General features: G+C 47.0%; 1 protein-coding gene across 1 annotated transcript in view; it reads right to left on the bottom strand.

Moving 5' to 3' along the window:
- The window catches only part of LHFPL1 (lipoma HMGIC fusion partner-like 1), a 30,294-nt gene that overhangs the window by 9,021 nt on the left and 4,669 nt on the right, over positions 1-16,604 (bottom strand). The window contains 2 exon segments of the mRNA XM_019540462.1: positions 7,164-7,244; positions 7,246-7,272. Coding sequence (XP_019396007.1) covers positions 7,164-7,244; positions 7,246-7,272 — 108 coding nt within the window.

Genomic DNA, 16,604 nt, shown 5'->3' with positions numbered 1-16,604 from the left:
CCCAGAAGATTCAGCCACCAAAGTGGGCCAAATTGAATCAGTAACCACAGCTTTGCATGGCCCTACAAATTATCCAGCCCATTATAGAAGCTTGTGGGGGTACATCACTGTAAATGATCTTACCTGGGCCATTTCCACTTCAGAATGGGTACGTTTTGAAGGGAACATATAGTCTGTAATTGTGTGAGGTGCCTGAGGCCCGTGGATGGTGTCCCTTAGCCAGCTGGTACAAATACACAGCCCAGGAGATAAATTTAAGTGGGATTTCACACAGCCCTACGAGTGAGTCAAATGTTCTGTCAAAGCTGTTTCCAGTAGAAAGCTGGGTTACTGAAATAAAAGGTTTCATGAAAAGCATCTGTTTTTTCATAGAAAGTTTCAATTTTCCTATGAAGAAAGAACATCCAAAAATGCAGATGAGAGTTGGAGCTTAGGTGCCCTATGCGCCTCTACAGGCTAAATCCCCTGGCTGGATTATTTCTTTGTGGAGGCATCAAGGTATCCCAGCAAAGCAGGAAATCTGCAACTATTTGGGAGATGAAGTCCAGCCAGGGAGGCCAAAGCAAGCTGAGGGATTTGAACAGAAAATGTTGGGTTTTGAATTCTTTTGTCAAAAAGGTAAAAATGGTCTATAGAAAGGGGGAGAAAACTTCCTTCCTCAGTCATCTCTACTGATTACACAGATTTGCTGCAAGGGAGCAATGAGTGTGAATCAGTACTTTAAGGCTGATTAAGCCTGGACCTCTATACTCAACAAGACCCATCCCCAAAAGGGAAAATCCATCAAGCAGAAGAAAGCCTGTGGTTGAGTTCTGGTTCCCCCGTTCTTTCCCATTTCCTAGAGAGAGCAAAATAATCTCTGACACCATAATCCTTGGCCTTATGGAAATCAGTTTTCAAAGCCTTTTGAATATTCACCAAATGTAAATAATTCACAAGGATTTGATAGACGATTTCTGAGGAGTAATAACACTCAGGTATGGAGTCCCCCCTGGAAAAGAGCTGATACTTCCCAACTTGCCTTTGCTAATAGAGACCTTCATCAAAATATGATGCATTTCTAGCAGCCTCTTCCTGCTTGTGAGGGAAGCCAGGATGTCTCTAGTGTCTTCCTCCTGAGGCAGGCAAACTCATCTCCAGATCCTTATGCTGAGAAAAGTGCTCCATGCTTACTTCACTGGGACTGGTCTCAAGCAGAGATACAGTCTGCTCAGCAATAAGGCAGATCGACTCACAGTGGGAGCCCTCACACCGTGAATGATGTATCACTGGAGCCCAGTAATTTATATTGCCAAATTTGAAGGCCACAGATCCTGTTGCTCCCTGAATCCGCCACCTCATTCAAATGCAGAAAGCAACTGACTTTTAAGAATCGGTCCTCAAGCTGTTTTTGACATGACTGTTTAAAACTGAACATACTGTACTGTACTATACTTCAATTTTCTAGCCAAGCAAATGGCTCTTGAAGTCCTAATAAAATGCCTGTGAGCATCAGTTCAAACAGTAGCAAAGTTCCTTGTGTGTACCCAAGATGTTTTGCATTCAGCTGATCTCAGCCAGGCAGAAGCAGACCTGTTCGCCCGGAGAACGTTTGCACTTACAACCACTAGGAAGCTGACCGAGCCTCCATCTATTTCACCCGGACGGGACCCTTCCTGGCTGAAGGCAGCTGGTTTGGGTTGTAAACGGGCAAGTCCCCGAGCCTCCAGACCACAACCAGAATGAAACAGACCCAAGATCCTGTAGCACATTCAGGCAGGGGGAGAGTCTAGGAAGCTGGCAAACAGGACGTGGACTGAGCAGCGGCCCTTTAAAAAGGCAAGCTCCAAGGAGAAAGCAGTGAGACTCTGGACCTGCCCCTGGGGTGCTCTGGTGAATCCATAGTTTCTTTACAGTGCCAGTGGAAACTGGGATATGCGGGGTGCGGAGGGTTTTATCAGTCTTCATCTATCCCTTCCCAGAGCTGGGTTTCAGACCACCGTTTCCTTTCATCTGTATTCCCTCCAGATGCACGAACCACTCTTCCGACTCTGAAACCCAAAGCAGAAATCAGCTGCAAGGCAAGAGAGCAAAGAAAGCAGAAAGAACAGCATCAAAAGAAGCCCTGTGAATTAGAGGAGGAAAGGCCTGATTCAATTACCTGGCTATACTGACATCTAGAGTCCCTTCTGCGTACAGTCTGTCAGGGATTCAAATGGTACTGTGGCTCCAGAAGTGGGGAAGTGTAAAACACCGAGTGCTCCCAAGAAAGGTGGCAGGAGTATGGCATGCTGCAGCCGGGCAGACTCCCCCCCACCCACCCCCGGGCTACCTCTTTAAACCACAGCTTTTTCTGAATGTGCTTATCAATCGCTGTTTGGGAAACGGGACATGAAGATGGCTCCAAAGACTGAAGTCCTTTTCTAATCCGTAGACAAGGCACAACACAAATGAGAACGAAGTCTCCTCGTTGCTCCCCCCTGAACTGGATGGGAGGCAGGGGGACTGCTGTTGCTCTCTGCCTGGAATGCCCCTGCATCCAAGACCCCTGCAAAGCAAGCTCTGTCCTTCAGAGACCCAGCTTTGCACCAACCCAGCCAAGACGCAGGTTACAGTCTTTCACCTGCACCACAGAGAAGCCAAGCAGAAATGAAACATCACCTGGAATGGAATTGCACTGACTGAACACCTGAACCCGGTGGACTTGGGGGTTACATTGCACCAAATACTTACCTTCAAAGCACATGTGGAAAAGATAAAAGGTAAAATCAGCGCCCACAACAACATACTTTGAAAGTCAGTCACCTCAAAGTGGGGAGCGAACCCCGCTACATTACGAACCACTGCTATAGCCTTGTGTTACTCCCTTGCAGAGCATGCATGTCCAGTATGGGAACAATCAGTTCAGGCCAAGAAACTAGACCCGGTTCCAAATGATAGCTGTCATGAAATAACAGGATGTCTAAAGCTGACACCAAAGGATAGCCTGCACTTATTGGCTGGCATTGCAGCACCTGATATCAGAGGAAAGATAACAAGCCAAAAAGAAAGATCACAGCAGATGGAAAACCTCCGGTATTCACTCTATGGTCACACAGAAGTAACCAAACAGCTTAAAGCACGAAAGAGTTTGTGACCAGTGTTGTGCCCTTCGATAAGCTGGCTGACAGGGTACAGCTGAGGTTATAGAAAGAAAGATTACATGCAACCGGATGCCCTGAAATGGCCTGGAACCCCAGGAGCACTGGCGATGCGGCGGGGGTGCACACGCACCCCCTGAGATTGGCAGTGCACCCACTGCAAACAGTGCTGCTGACGCTGCCGGTGGTGCCTGCAGGCGGTTGCCACGCACTACCCTCCCCTGCCACCGCTGGCTGCAGCTGTGGGCAGTCTCCGATCGCTGCTGGCCACTGGTGGCGTCTGTGGGTGGTCGCTGACTGCCAGTCAGTGCTCCCCAACCCCCCGCCACCACCACAGCTGCCTAAGGGAGCTCCCCCCTCACCACCACCTGGAGGCAGTCGCCGTGCCCCCCCAGCCTCCGGGGGCCTGTGTTGTTCATGCCTAGGAGGACCTTTCCAGAGGGGCTGATACAGACAGGTCAGCATGGTGATATCTGTACCGGCTACTCCTGCAAGCCTGAAAATGAAAAGGAAACGTGATCAGGTGGGGCTACTCTAATAACACAAATACATGTGAGCGCAGTGAAGTGCAGACTGTGGAGCACCTGCTCATTTGGCGACTCCTTGGTGAGCCCTGTATGAAGGAGGGCCTTGCTGCAGAAAGAGCCATCATTTGTAAACTAGATGTTTTTCCAGAATTGTGCACAACAAGGCCACAAGAAGCAGCAGCAGCAGCACAGAAGCATCCCAAGGGGGACATTATTGCCTTCCCCATGGCCTGACTGGAGGGAGAGAGCAATAGCCACATGGCTGGGCCCAGTGACATTACTGCCAGAACAAAAAGTGCTCCAAGTATTCAGAACAGCCCATTTGTCAGCTGCGTGCGTGTGCTCTCTGCCCCAGCTGTTTCAAAGGTTACAACCACTCTAAGGGAGAAAGGTACTTCCATAACTAAGTGCTCTGTCTGGACAATTGCCTGAAGCACCAACTAAAAACACAACTGACTTGAAGTGTCTTGCAAGTGCCCGGGAAACAAAGGGAGGAAAGGTCAAGGCAGAGAGGATACCAAGCCCCAAATGCAATTCAGAGCACAATAGCTAGAGAAAGCAATGCTCAGAAGCCCACTGGGAAGGGAGCACCTTCAGAGAAGTTGGGTCCCTGAGTTGCTCAGGCTGTATCTTTCCAATAAAAGACAAATTTAAAAATAAAAGCAGTCAACCACAAGCATCAGCTCATCTTTTTTTCTTGTGTTTGCCCAGAGTCTACATGGGCATCCTTACGTCCATGGGGCTGCACAAGTCCTCTTGACTTCTGGAGTTTGCTGACTTCTATGCCTCTAAGTTCTAAACCAGTATGTTACATGAACACAGCTTTGCTTTATATACAACTAAAGCTTGTGCAGATCACATAATATACATTCTTTCTCCTCCCCCTGAAATGAATCTGGACTTTAAAATATGGCTATGTTCAGGCTGTGCAAAAAAAGACTCTGCACTCCATGTGCATAGGAAGCCAGGTGCTTCCAATAAAGACTGGTGCCAAGGGCTTCCAAGGGATCTGAGAGCCCTCATCAATGGGAAGTTGAGCGCCACTCACTGGGGATCAGGGACCTCACTCCTGCGCATGCTAAGACAATTACTATAGCTTTCTCCATCTAGGAGCAATAGAGAAAATTCATTCCTTTTGTTTTCAAACTGAGCAGATTTCATAAGGAAGCTGAGAGCACCCTTTTCTCTACGAGCACTTTTTGAAGAATCACTTCACTTTAGGGTAAGGAGATTCTTCATTCAGTTCCGATGAAATGAACAAAGCAGAGCGAGGTAAAAAAGGAAGGGGATTTACTGCAAAACAGCTGATGGGGGATAACTGCCTGTCTGCCTGCTCTTATCCTGTGGTAAGTATAAGCTGCAACAGGGCAATTTAGCCCAGACAGTTACCTTGGAACAGCGGCTCCACAGTTGCCCATCTCCTTAGAAGCTCAGATACACTGGTGAAGGGTTCAAAGACTTCCAAAGAACAGGATCAGACCCATATCTGACATCAGCTAGAGAAATTTTGAGCAGTTGCACTTCTGAGAGCCACAGGCAGCATGATAAATGTTATTTTTATGGTTTAATTTGATTAAGAAAAATAAAGCTGTAGGCTAGAATACTTAGGAGGGGCACTTTGATCATCCCTAATTGGCCTCAGCCAATTCGACATGAGCATCGTGCCTCTACAGCCCATGCATATTGCTATCTCAGGAGAGTCAGCAAGAAAGGAAATACTCTGCCAGCTAAACTCTCCTCCTCCCTCCCTTCCCCAGCTCTCTCCTTGTGTTTGATGTTGAAAGCACTTTGCATGCAAGGAAGCTGAAGGCAGCTTACAGAGTAACCCCACGGTCAGGGGGACTGCTCCATTGCACTGCTCCTCCTGAGCTAGGTTTTGCTCAATGTCTCTTTTCCTCGTGTTCCCAATCCTTTCTCAGTCCTTTAAAAGCCTCAGTGGGGCCCCTGCTGAGAATCCTGTGAGAGGAAGTGGTTCCTGGACAGAGGTGTTTGTAGTTAGCAATCCACAGCCGTTCATCCCAAAAGCCCTGGTTCAGCAGAGCACTTAAGGGTGTACTTAAGTTTCAGTATGTGTCTGAGTCCCACTGAAATCAATGGCACTTAGAGTGAAATGAGTAATTCTTTGTTGAATCACTGCATAAAGGAACAAAAGATGCCCTTTTACACTGGACAGGAATAATGTCTCTGGTGTTCTGGAGCCCACAGTGTCGTACGTTAGGTAGAGTTGTATGTTGTATAGAGTTCACCGCTTCTGCTGCTGCAGCAGTGCAGAGGAGCCCAAGAGTGAAGAAGTGGCCTGTAATCTGCTACATAAACTGGCCTGTCTACACACCACAAAGTAGGCTGTAGCCGACAAAAGTTTATGCCTTTCTGAATGAGTTTGAGCTTGTTACACCTTACGCTAAAAGCCACACAAATGTTAATCGGCTTAGCGTTGTTTGGTTTAGTGGGGTATCTTAAAGCAAAAAACCTTCTCTGGCTGTCCTGCACCTGCACAACTGTGACTTGCCACTAGCGGCTTGGTGAGCAGGGGCAGGACTAGGACCTGTGCATAGCCTCAGGCAAAAATGGTACACCTGGATACCTGGGGATCAAGATTCCAGTTGGAAGCATCCTGGCACCCCCGGTGATGCCAGGACCTGATGCACACAGAGGCTGAGGTACCTGGGGAGGTGGGGTTGCTGGCCGTGGGAGAGGACCACATGGGAGGCACTGCAGGTGCCAGCTGCTCCAAGGCTGCTGTGCTTATTCTGCCCAATGTACCCAAGAGTCAAGGCACCGTACCTGGCTTCACTGCACCCCAGCCTCCCCACTCACCCTGACTTACAGAACAGAAAGACGGGAAGGAGCCACTGCATCCCTGGATACTGAAAGACCTCAGTTTGGGTGGAACAGCTGTGTGGATTGGCCTCACCTTCATGGAACAGGAAAAAAGTTATGCTGATTAGAGATAATCCTGCCCTAAAACGGTGCAATTTTGAGCCAAATAACAAGTGCTTTAAGCTACATAAAGGTGTTAACATGCAGCCAATCCAGGGGTTAAGAGCTCCAGTAGCCCCCTAAAATTACAGTTTAACAAGACCCTTCATCGTTACAGTGCCACCCTGCACTGTCTTCTGCCTGACTTCAGATAACAAGACTTAACTACCTGTATCTAGCTAGAGGGCGCTTGGCACAATAGGATGATGCTAGTCATGAAAAGCAGTGCCCCAGACCTGATTTTCAGAGACACAGCTATGCCTAGCTGTATCTGAGAGCAACTCTGATTCACCAGTCATCACAGGAGATCATTAGCAATCCAGCCAGATGGTACCTCTCTAATCAACTTTCAGCAAAACAGAACACAGAGGGGTTATAGGACCCGTAACACTGACAACAGCTACGATAGCTGTATCTCACTGCCCAGAAAGGTACTTGCTTGGAAGAATAACATCATCATTATTTTTAAGGACTCTCATAAGATGATTAATTGGAGGCAATGTGTATGCAACCCCAGATACCCCATTAACTATTGGACATTCTCCTTTCCAAGACTGCCTTACCTAATTGATATTGATTGGAGACATTCCCACATGCCTGTTGTATCTCTGGCTGTTCATCCTAAGGGGTACAATGCACAGCCTGAACTTGATCAACAGTCCTGTAATGGAAAGAGAGGAGGGGAAAAAATGTAAAGCTAGCTAGCTATCTCCGAGATGTTAAGCAAAATAATTACTTCTTTGCTATTCTGGGTCACTGTGACAGGATGCTAAGAAATGGTGAGTTCACATTGCACATTTTATCTCTCTCAGCATATGCTGATGTTTCTGAAAACCTGATTGAACAGCATAAGGGTGTTTTGATTAAATAATTAAAAGCTGCAGCATAAGCAAATGTAGTTTGAGAGAAACGATGCTCAGAAGCAGAGCTAATACTCCGAGAGCATGGAGGTAATGGGGAAGCTGAGAGCACAGGCACACAGGAGCAGGTTGCTATGGAACTGAAAGGTTATGCTGCTATTCGATTTTCTCTATAGTGCACCTTCAAGTGCAGAGAGCTCTCCCGTGCTCGATGGGGCAGCTGCCATTTTGTGTTTCATTTCACACATGGAGCATTGCATTACATTCCTTTTCTCTGAGGGGGACTTTGATCCAAATCTGAAGTCAACAGATTAACTCCAAGTTGGACCATAAAGAGAGAGGGCACCCATACCGTTATTGCCTCCTTGCTTCTTGATTTCTACAGCCTCACGTAAAAGCCAGTGAGAATGAGAAATGCATCATATGCTCTAGGGGTGTAAGAACTGTTACCTCCGACCTTACAGGATAGAGCTGAAGCAAACGCATTTAAAAATTAAACAAATACTTGCCAACAAACACTTGCAGCCAGGCCAAGCCCTATGCAGGAGTCAGAAGAAGGGGAAGGGAGAATATGTGTCTATCGTCTGCAACAGCTGGGAGGATTGTTAGGAGAAATTGTGCCTGCAGACAACAGTCCTATAAGGAGCCAACTTAGCAAAAATTTCTGACCAACTGATCACTTTCTCTAGTCTGGGTTTCCAATTTCTTGGCTATTGAGGGGTTTTTTTTGCTTATTTGGGGAGTTTTGTTTTGTTTTCTGCTGTATTGAGGCAGGAAAGCTCGGCCGTGCTGCAGGAAACAGCCCAGCTTTTTGCCATCTCTCTTCCTTCAACCTACTCAGCAACCATTGACCACAGTACATGGCTCACCAAGATATGTTTCAAGCAGATAAATAATAGCCTGTAACAATGATAAATATACTCTGCTCCAGATATCGCCATGGGTGCAAGTTGGCATTGGGGCCCATGCTGGGGCCATCATCATTCTTCTCCACTTAATGATGCAAAGTTGCTTTGAATCCCTTCTCTCCTCTGGGCGGTTGGTTGGTAAAAAACTGTTGGCTGGTAAAAAAATACTATGGAATAAGCCAGGCAAGCACACATCCTCATCCCCAGCCCATATCAGAGCCATAATTATCAATCATTCTTACGTAAAGCTCCATTTTGCTATGAGCTGAATTCCCTCCACACCTTTAAGTCAATGGGATCTGAGGGGCTCAGCAGAATGGGTTTAGTGGGTTTTGAGTGTGTTTAGTGTAGCCAATGAACATTGCTTCTCCTTCTGTCATGATCCAGAGCAGAACCGTGAAATGTCAAATTCAACTGCTGTTGGAGATCTCCACTGAGCAATCCTCCATTTGTAGTTATTTCCCAAGCAGCCCCTTTAAAATGTGAGTTGTGATAGGATAGACAGGTCACATGGCAGGTTTCTAGTGCTTGGTCAAGCAAGTGTAATATTTTGGGGCCAAATTCTTGATGATGCAAAGCTGCTTTAACAACAGCTGAAATGATCACTTGTTACATGGGGCAAGTTAAAAATCTGCATTTTTGGCCAATTTTCTTCAGTATTTCTTCAGGCGCAACAAGCATGTTTGTAAGAATAGTCACATAAACCGACCAGGAAACAGAAATTGGGGGTAAAATCATTTGTTTAAAACTTAAGTCCATTAATAGAGCATTCTCCTTCCCTTGTCCTATTAAAGCCCAAATCAGAGTCTTCAAACACTCACCTTAGGCAGAGTGGAGCTGGACAGAAGCCGCAGCAGAACAACGATGTGAACGCAGCTCAACAATAATGATGCCTGGGCTTGAGCAGCAGTTATAGTAGCAGTCAGCCATCTCCCTCCCAATCTTTTCCAAATAAATATACTGTGTCTGTAGGGCTGCACCTCCCATGCACAATCCCTTTAGAGAAGTGAAAGGCACTAAGCCGAGACTGCATTTTGCAGACTCATAACTGAAAAGTATAATCCCATTATACTTGATCAAAGAGCTAATGGAAGGCCCTGAAGGGTGTATTCTCACAAACGAAGCAGTAAGTAAATTATGCTACTGTACATTTGCACTTTTCAGTATTTCCTTTATTACATTGTATTACCAAGCAGAATGGATGAGTTTTCCAAGGTGGCACAGCTTTGAAAGGTTATTGCTTGAAAAGTCTTGGGCAGTAGCTGACAAATACAAATGCAGAGGGTGGAGGCGATATCATATTCATGTGATTAGCAGTGCCTAACTGAAGGGAGGATATTTGCCCATTCCTGGTTGTGAACTGCTATAAATGGTTTCATGATATATTGGATCAGCATTTCTCTGCTAGGTCTAGGAATGGCAGGAGCGTGAGGGAGAGGAAGGGATCAGGACTTAGGTGGCAGGGAGAAACCTAGCCATTAATCATCTCTGGCACTGGGGACGGACAGAAGCTGGGACTCTAGAAGGAAGTTGTAGTGGGCTCACACCAAGAAAATGCAGAAGTCATGTGTGCATGATCCAAAGATCATACACTTAATGTACAGGTGTGACCTTAACAAGATGTGATCTTTGCATTACTGGAGCATAGCCTTGCATTGTCCATGTGTGATCCTTGCTCTCAAAAGATGTTGGGAAGAGCAGGAGGGACCTTCTGGGCTCTTCTGAAGCTGCACCATAGGTCTGTGTCAGTATTTAGAGTAATGATACTCAACCAGGGTGTCGTGGCACCCTGGAATGCCCTGATATGCTTTTAAGGGTGCTGTGGGGTGTCACACAACTGTTACATGTGCAAACACCAACATGATTCACAAAATAAACCCAGGGATAATATTCAATGGGAATCTATGGTGTCAAAAACATTCTGACCTCTTGGCTGTGTCCATGCGAGCGTGGACATTTGTTTCCCCAGGGACAAGAAACAGCAGCACACCTTCTACTTATCCCCAGGGAACGCCTGTGCCACACCCTCTGGCAGTGGCAGGTAGGGGAGGGGAGGCTGGGGTCAGCACTGGGCTGGCCCCAGCAGCCTTACCTGGGATCTTATGGGGCCTCCTGGGGCTGCAGCAGTGGCAGTCTTGCTGCTTGGACCCTGGCCAGCAGCTGGAGTGTGGCTCTGACTGGTCAGGCCCCAGTTTTGGGTAGCATGGACTGTCCCCATGTGCACCACTCCATATTTTTATTTTAACATTTTTGGTGCAGGTTTTTTTGACTTCGGGATCTCCTGGGATCAAAAAAACCCAAACCTCTGCACTGCTACCTTGCAGCATGGAGAGCAGCTGAATGTGTGGGAAGTGACACCACAGACATATCTATGGCACCACATACCACATGGCCGTGCTCATCTGGACACAGCCCCCGTGGTCTTTCTGAGTTCTTGGCAACAGAAGCATCACTCTATTATTTTTCTGTAGTCAAAAATTGGGTGAAAGCTAAGAGCATTTCCAAGGGATGCCTTGAGTCTAATAAGATTGCAAACCACCCATTGAGATCATGTCTTAATGATGTGCAGTACTGAATGCAATATCATTTAAATACTATCACTGGCATTGTCCAGACAGACAGCCATAGGAATGTGAAAATGGGGATGCATGAGATCAGTTTGCTGCTTTTGCGCAAAAGTCCCATACAAAAATTGCCAACGTTTCTGGAGGAAGCATTAGAGAATGCCAGTGTTCTAAGGGTTAAACAGGAACGCTCACCAGAAATGCAGTGTAACCTCTTAATTTCAGAAGGCGAATGTTACACTGCAGCAGAAAGCAGGAAAAAAAATACCATTTCTATGGCCAGCAGAAGACGCACAGAATTAATGTGAGTGAGGAAGTGACACATGAGGTCTCCTGGGGATATGGCCAGTCCCTCACTGCAGAAGATTAACCTCAGCAAGCTGCTGTTTATCCACCAGTACTTGTGTGCACTGTGCAGATGCCTCACTCTCTATCCCTGCGGGCAGTAAACAAAGCTGCAAGTAGGGCCGGGCTGGAAGCAAAAGGGAAATAAATGTACCTGAGAGCTGGGTCTTAAAGGGCCTGTTTTCTCATGCTATTTGCCATTCTCAGATTGCTCTTACCTGAAAATAATTGTTCTTCGCCCTCCCCAAGACTTATTTTAGTTAATGCACCTGCTGTAGAGAAACATCAATGCCCAATAGCAAATCGGTTTTTCCACAGACCGTGGCAGGGGCACGTGAATCCATCTTCAAAAAGCAGAGTGCTTTCTGCTCCATGTTTGTACAGTGCCCAAAATGCTGGGGCTTGAGCCTGACCAGGGCCTCTAATTACTATTGTGTTACAAACAGCAGCACCTTCAAGGGTGCTTAAGAGACAAACCTCATCTCTCCTCGATCCTTGGAAAAATACAGGGTTGAAAAAAGGTTTATAAGGGACATTTACAGTGTGATGCAACATGTAAGGCTGGTACTTTAAGGACTCTTCTCTGAGCATGAAATGACTTAAAGTGGGCACTGGACTTGGGTATCTCCGTTGCTCTGACATCAATCTACCTGCGCAGAGTTTGGACAGAGTAGCTAGCCAGGTATGCTAACCCTCTGAAGAAGAAGAGAGAGGGAGCCTGTCATAGTCTTTCATAACTCACTTTCATAACTAAATCACCAGGAAAAGAGTACTGGTAACCTGAAGCCACTTTGGTTCATTGCCATTCACTCTTTGCTTTTGCGTTTATTTTTATTTCAATTTTACTTGTTTTTTCAGTTTCAGTCTTAGAAAATATCACTCATCCTCTTTTTTTATCTACTCGCTGCATAATGTCCCATGCCCTGTACCCAACAAAAAGCTACTAAAAATATAGAAACACAGACATATTTAAGCCATAACCACACAAAGGATCATACGCTGCAGGACTATGAATGAAACACTGGGCGCATCTGCATGAGGTGCTTACAGTGGAGTTGTGTGTGGCCTTGGATCAGGGCAGGGCCGGGGCTGCGCTGGGCTGCACTCCTGGTGGGTGACAGGGCCTATGGGGGGCTATGGCTTCCACTCCGCTGCCCGTCCCACCCCGCCCCACCTCGCCCCATCCCACCCCACCCTACTCCACTGCCTGCCCTGATCTGGGGGCATATGCCCCCCCAATGCCTGCCGTGGATTGCACAGCCAGAGCAGGATGGAAGCAAGATGGAGCCGTGTCTTGTTGTGGGGTGGGGGGGAGTGAAGTGGCTCCCTCCACTGTGCACCACTTGTCCGGAGACTGCACAGTGGGCTCATCCCATGCCTGCCCCACCCCAGCAGGGCAAGAGGCAGGAGGGCATCGACCCCACTCCCAGTGTAGCCCAGTGCATCCCCAGCCCTGCCCGCGCCACCCCGCCTCACACAGATCTGGGAACACATGCCCCCCCACCCATGCCCTTCCAGACGAAGGGCGGGAGCTGCCAGATGAGCAACTTGCCCCAGCCCCTCCCTCAGCATGGGAAGCCCTTTATCTGCCCCCTCTACACTCCTTCCCCCACCCCTTCCATCACAACAGACTTACCAGCTGGATGCATCTGTATCGAGCATCACAAAGGACACAATTCTGCATTTATCGCATTGTTCCTATGGGAAAATTGGTTCTGAGTTATGACGTTTCCACTTAAGACACAGTTTTCAGGAACCAGTTGCGACATAAGTCTAAGGACTGCCTGTAATTAACTCCACCATAGGTTACACTGCCCAACACAAGTACTATCCTACAGTGAAGTTATTTACTCCACCACAATGCACATGTAGACCATGACCGGAGCTGGCTGGGGTACCAGGCTGCTACAGTGCAAGGCTGCCTGTTGACTAGCCCCACACTGTAACTCCCTGGTGCCCCAGCCAGCCCCTCTGCAGCACACTGAGCTGGGTTGGAGCAGGCCCCCTACCAGCGCCCCCGCCAGTTAGAGTTGCACCACCCTGGGTTAACGTGCCACAGTCCTGGATGCATGTGTAAACTCTGTACCTGGGAGCAATAAACTCAGATGCAAATTGCACATGTGCAGATGCACTCACTGAGGGGTTGTGACGTATCAGTGTGAAATTTTCCACTGCCCTCTGCTTTCCATACAATTGTCCTATATTTCTCAGAAATGCAGGAGGTTGTCTAAGATTCCAACCAACAATTATTTCTCCAGACAGGCTACGGTGGCACAGATAGCAACGAGAATTTATGTAAGCAGTGTACAGCAACAACCTTCTTTACTGATAAGCCCCAGCTAGAATGCCAGATACAAATGTTTCCTGAAGAAGATCTTATGTAGATCATAGGCAGACAAGGTTCTTTGGGTGAATTTGATGTCTTTTATTAGACCAACTTAAAAAGTTGGAAAAAAAATTTAGCAAGCTTTCGGGTTTAAAAACCCTTTGTCAGGCTGAGGAAATTGGTGTGTGCTCTTCCTGAATGGAATAAATGGTAAAGAAGCCAGAGGCTGGGCTGGTATGCATGCAAGATAGGCCGTCATTGCAGCTCTAAACTGAGGAGTCAGTGGGTGAGAGACAGGCTGTGGCGGGGGGGGAAAGGGGGATGAATGTAGCAGTTAAATAGTGGAGAGGTACCTGGGGAGTCAGCTGTCAGGCAGGTTATATTGTGTCATAAATCCAATGTCTCTATTTAGTCCATGATTTTTTGTATCCAGGAGGTTGATGAAGTGGAGTTCAGAGGCTTGTCTCTGGGAAGTGTTGTGTAAGTTTCTTTTGAGGATTAGAACTGAGAGATTGGGGAGAGAGGTTTTCTTGTGAGAAATGTGCCCCCACAGGTAATTGGGTATTCTTGTCTTTGATAGATTTCCGGTGTGCGTTCATCTGGCGTGCAGTTGTAGTTTGGTTTCACCTACATATTTTCCATCAGGGGAATTGGTGCATTGGATGAGATGATATATTACATTTCTGGAGGTGCAGCTGTAAGACTCAGGGGTGCTAATGGTTCTGTTGTGGGGTGTAATAATTGTGGGGGTGGAGGAGATGTGTTGGCAGATTTTGCATTTCTTGTCATGGCATGGTTTGGATCCATTCGGTGTGTTCTGAGCCTGAGAAAGTTTGCTTCTGGTGATGAGGTTAGGGACATTCAGTGCTTGTTTGGGTGGTTCTGGGAAGATCTCTTTAAGAATAGGGCCTCTTTCTAGTATGGGTTGCAATTGTTTGAGGATTTTCCATATGGGTTTGAGGTAGGGGTGATATGTCATAACCAGCAGTGTGTGATGCATGGGGGGTTTTCTTCTGTACTGCAGCAATTCTTCATGTGGTATCCAGGTGGCTCTTTCAAACGTGCAATCTATTGCTCTGGAGGAGTGTCCTTGTTGGGTGAAAGCCTTTCTAAGATTGGTGAGGTGGCAATCCCGGGTGTTCTCCTCAGTGTAAATTTGATGGTATCTGAGGGCTTGGCTGTATATCACAGCTTTCTTGGTGTGTTTAGGGTGATTGCTGGTTCTGTTCAGATATGTATGTAGATCATAGCTTGTGTAGTCTGAAATCTAGTGAAATACAGGCTGTAAACAAACTATCTTCTCTACTGTTCTGCGCAGGAATGTGAGGTAACTTAAATACTAGCAAGATGGTAGTAAAACATACTCATGTGTTTCTACATTAGTAAAGCTTGAATACAACTCTTGCTGTTGACTAAAAGTTCTGGGAATGCAGATGCTGCTCAGCTTTCTCTTGCTATTGCTTTGCCCTGGCAATAGAAAACAGGGCTGCCTAACCAAAGTGGAGTCAAATACAAAATGAAAAATAATCCAACAATTTCTTCAAAAGACATATTCATAAAAAAAGTCTGCTAACAACCAAAGGAAGCTGCAAATACATGCAATTCTCCTGCAATTCCCATATTTCTCACAAGCTGGACTAGAACATGAGACTGTTTAATGCTTGTATTTAAATTGAATAAATTGGGCAAGCCCTTGCATGGTGGGGAATGTCACACACTGTCCAGAATGCAGGCAGGCAGCGAACGTGCTTCCAGGATAATTCCAAGAGTCTCAGCCCCCAATCAATTTTTCTCCCCAATCTAGAAATGGAAATGATTCCACGTGTAGGGCCTGGAACAGTTGAATGAAAAGGAGAATCATTTCTACTGAACTCAGTGGCTTTGGAACTGGCCCATGCATAGTTTCATAGTTAGTAGGGTCCGACCCCCTGCCATGGACAGGAAAGAGTACTGGGGTCAAACAACCCCAGCAAGGTGTCTATCTGGCCTCCTTTTGAAGACCCCCAGGGTAAGAGCGAGCACCACTTCCCTTGGAAGTTGGTTCCAGACCCTAGCCGCCCTGACAGTGAAGTAGTGCCTCCTGATATCTAGCCTGAATCTACTCTCCCTCAACTTATGGCTGTTACTCCTTGTTACTCCCAGTAGTGCTCGGGGGAACCGGGACTGTCCCATTGCCTGCTGGCAAGTTTATAGACAGCCATCAGATCCCCCCTCACCCTTCTCTTGTGGAGGCTGAACAGGTTCAGGTCCCGTAGCCTCTCCTCGTAGGGCCTACCCTGTTGTCCCCGATCATGCGAGTGGCCTTCCCCTGGACCCTCTCCATGTTGTCCACATCCCTCTTGAAGTGTGGCGCCCAGAACTAGACGCAGTACTCCAGCTGCAGACTGACCAATGTCATATAGAGGGGGAGGATCACCTCTTTGGACCTGCTCATGGTGCATCTGTGCATGCATGACAAGGCGTGGTTAGCCTTCCTGACTGTGTCCCCATGTTGTCAACACATGTTCATCTTGGAGTCAATAATGACTCCAAGATCCTTTTCTGCCTCTATGCTGATGAGAAGGGAGTTCCCCAGCCTGTAGGCATGCTGCTGGTTCTTCCTCCCTAGGTGCAGTATCCTGCACTTGTCAGTATTGAATTCCAAGAATTTCTCCCTGTTACTTCACTCACCCCAAGTCAGCCCAGCTGGGACTTGAACTCAGATCTCCCTTGTGGTAGGCAGAAATGCTACCACACAGCCACCAGAGCTAGTAAAAAATATAAAATCTGGGAAGCTTCCTTAACATGAAACAACAGAGTAAAAGCAGTGAGATGCCAGCTCAGACTCGGATATTATGAAAAGCAAAGGATTTTTATGAAGTAAAGGATTTTTATTCCACATTTTTATTCCATTTTCAAGAAGGGGAGGAAGGAGGACCCGGGTAACTATAGGCCAGTCAGTCTCACCTCCATCCTTGGCAAAATCTTTGAAAAAAT

The sequence above is a fragment of the Crocodylus porosus genome, unplaced genomic scaffold, assembly GCF_001723895.1.
Source record: "Crocodylus porosus isolate Cpor-Errol unplaced genomic scaffold, CroPor_comp1, whole genome shotgun sequence".
NCBI lineage: Eukaryota > Metazoa > Chordata > Crocodylia > Crocodylidae > Crocodylus > Crocodylus porosus.
Note: the sequence above shows the minus strand (reverse complement) of the source record. Positions and strands in the feature narration are given on the sequence as shown.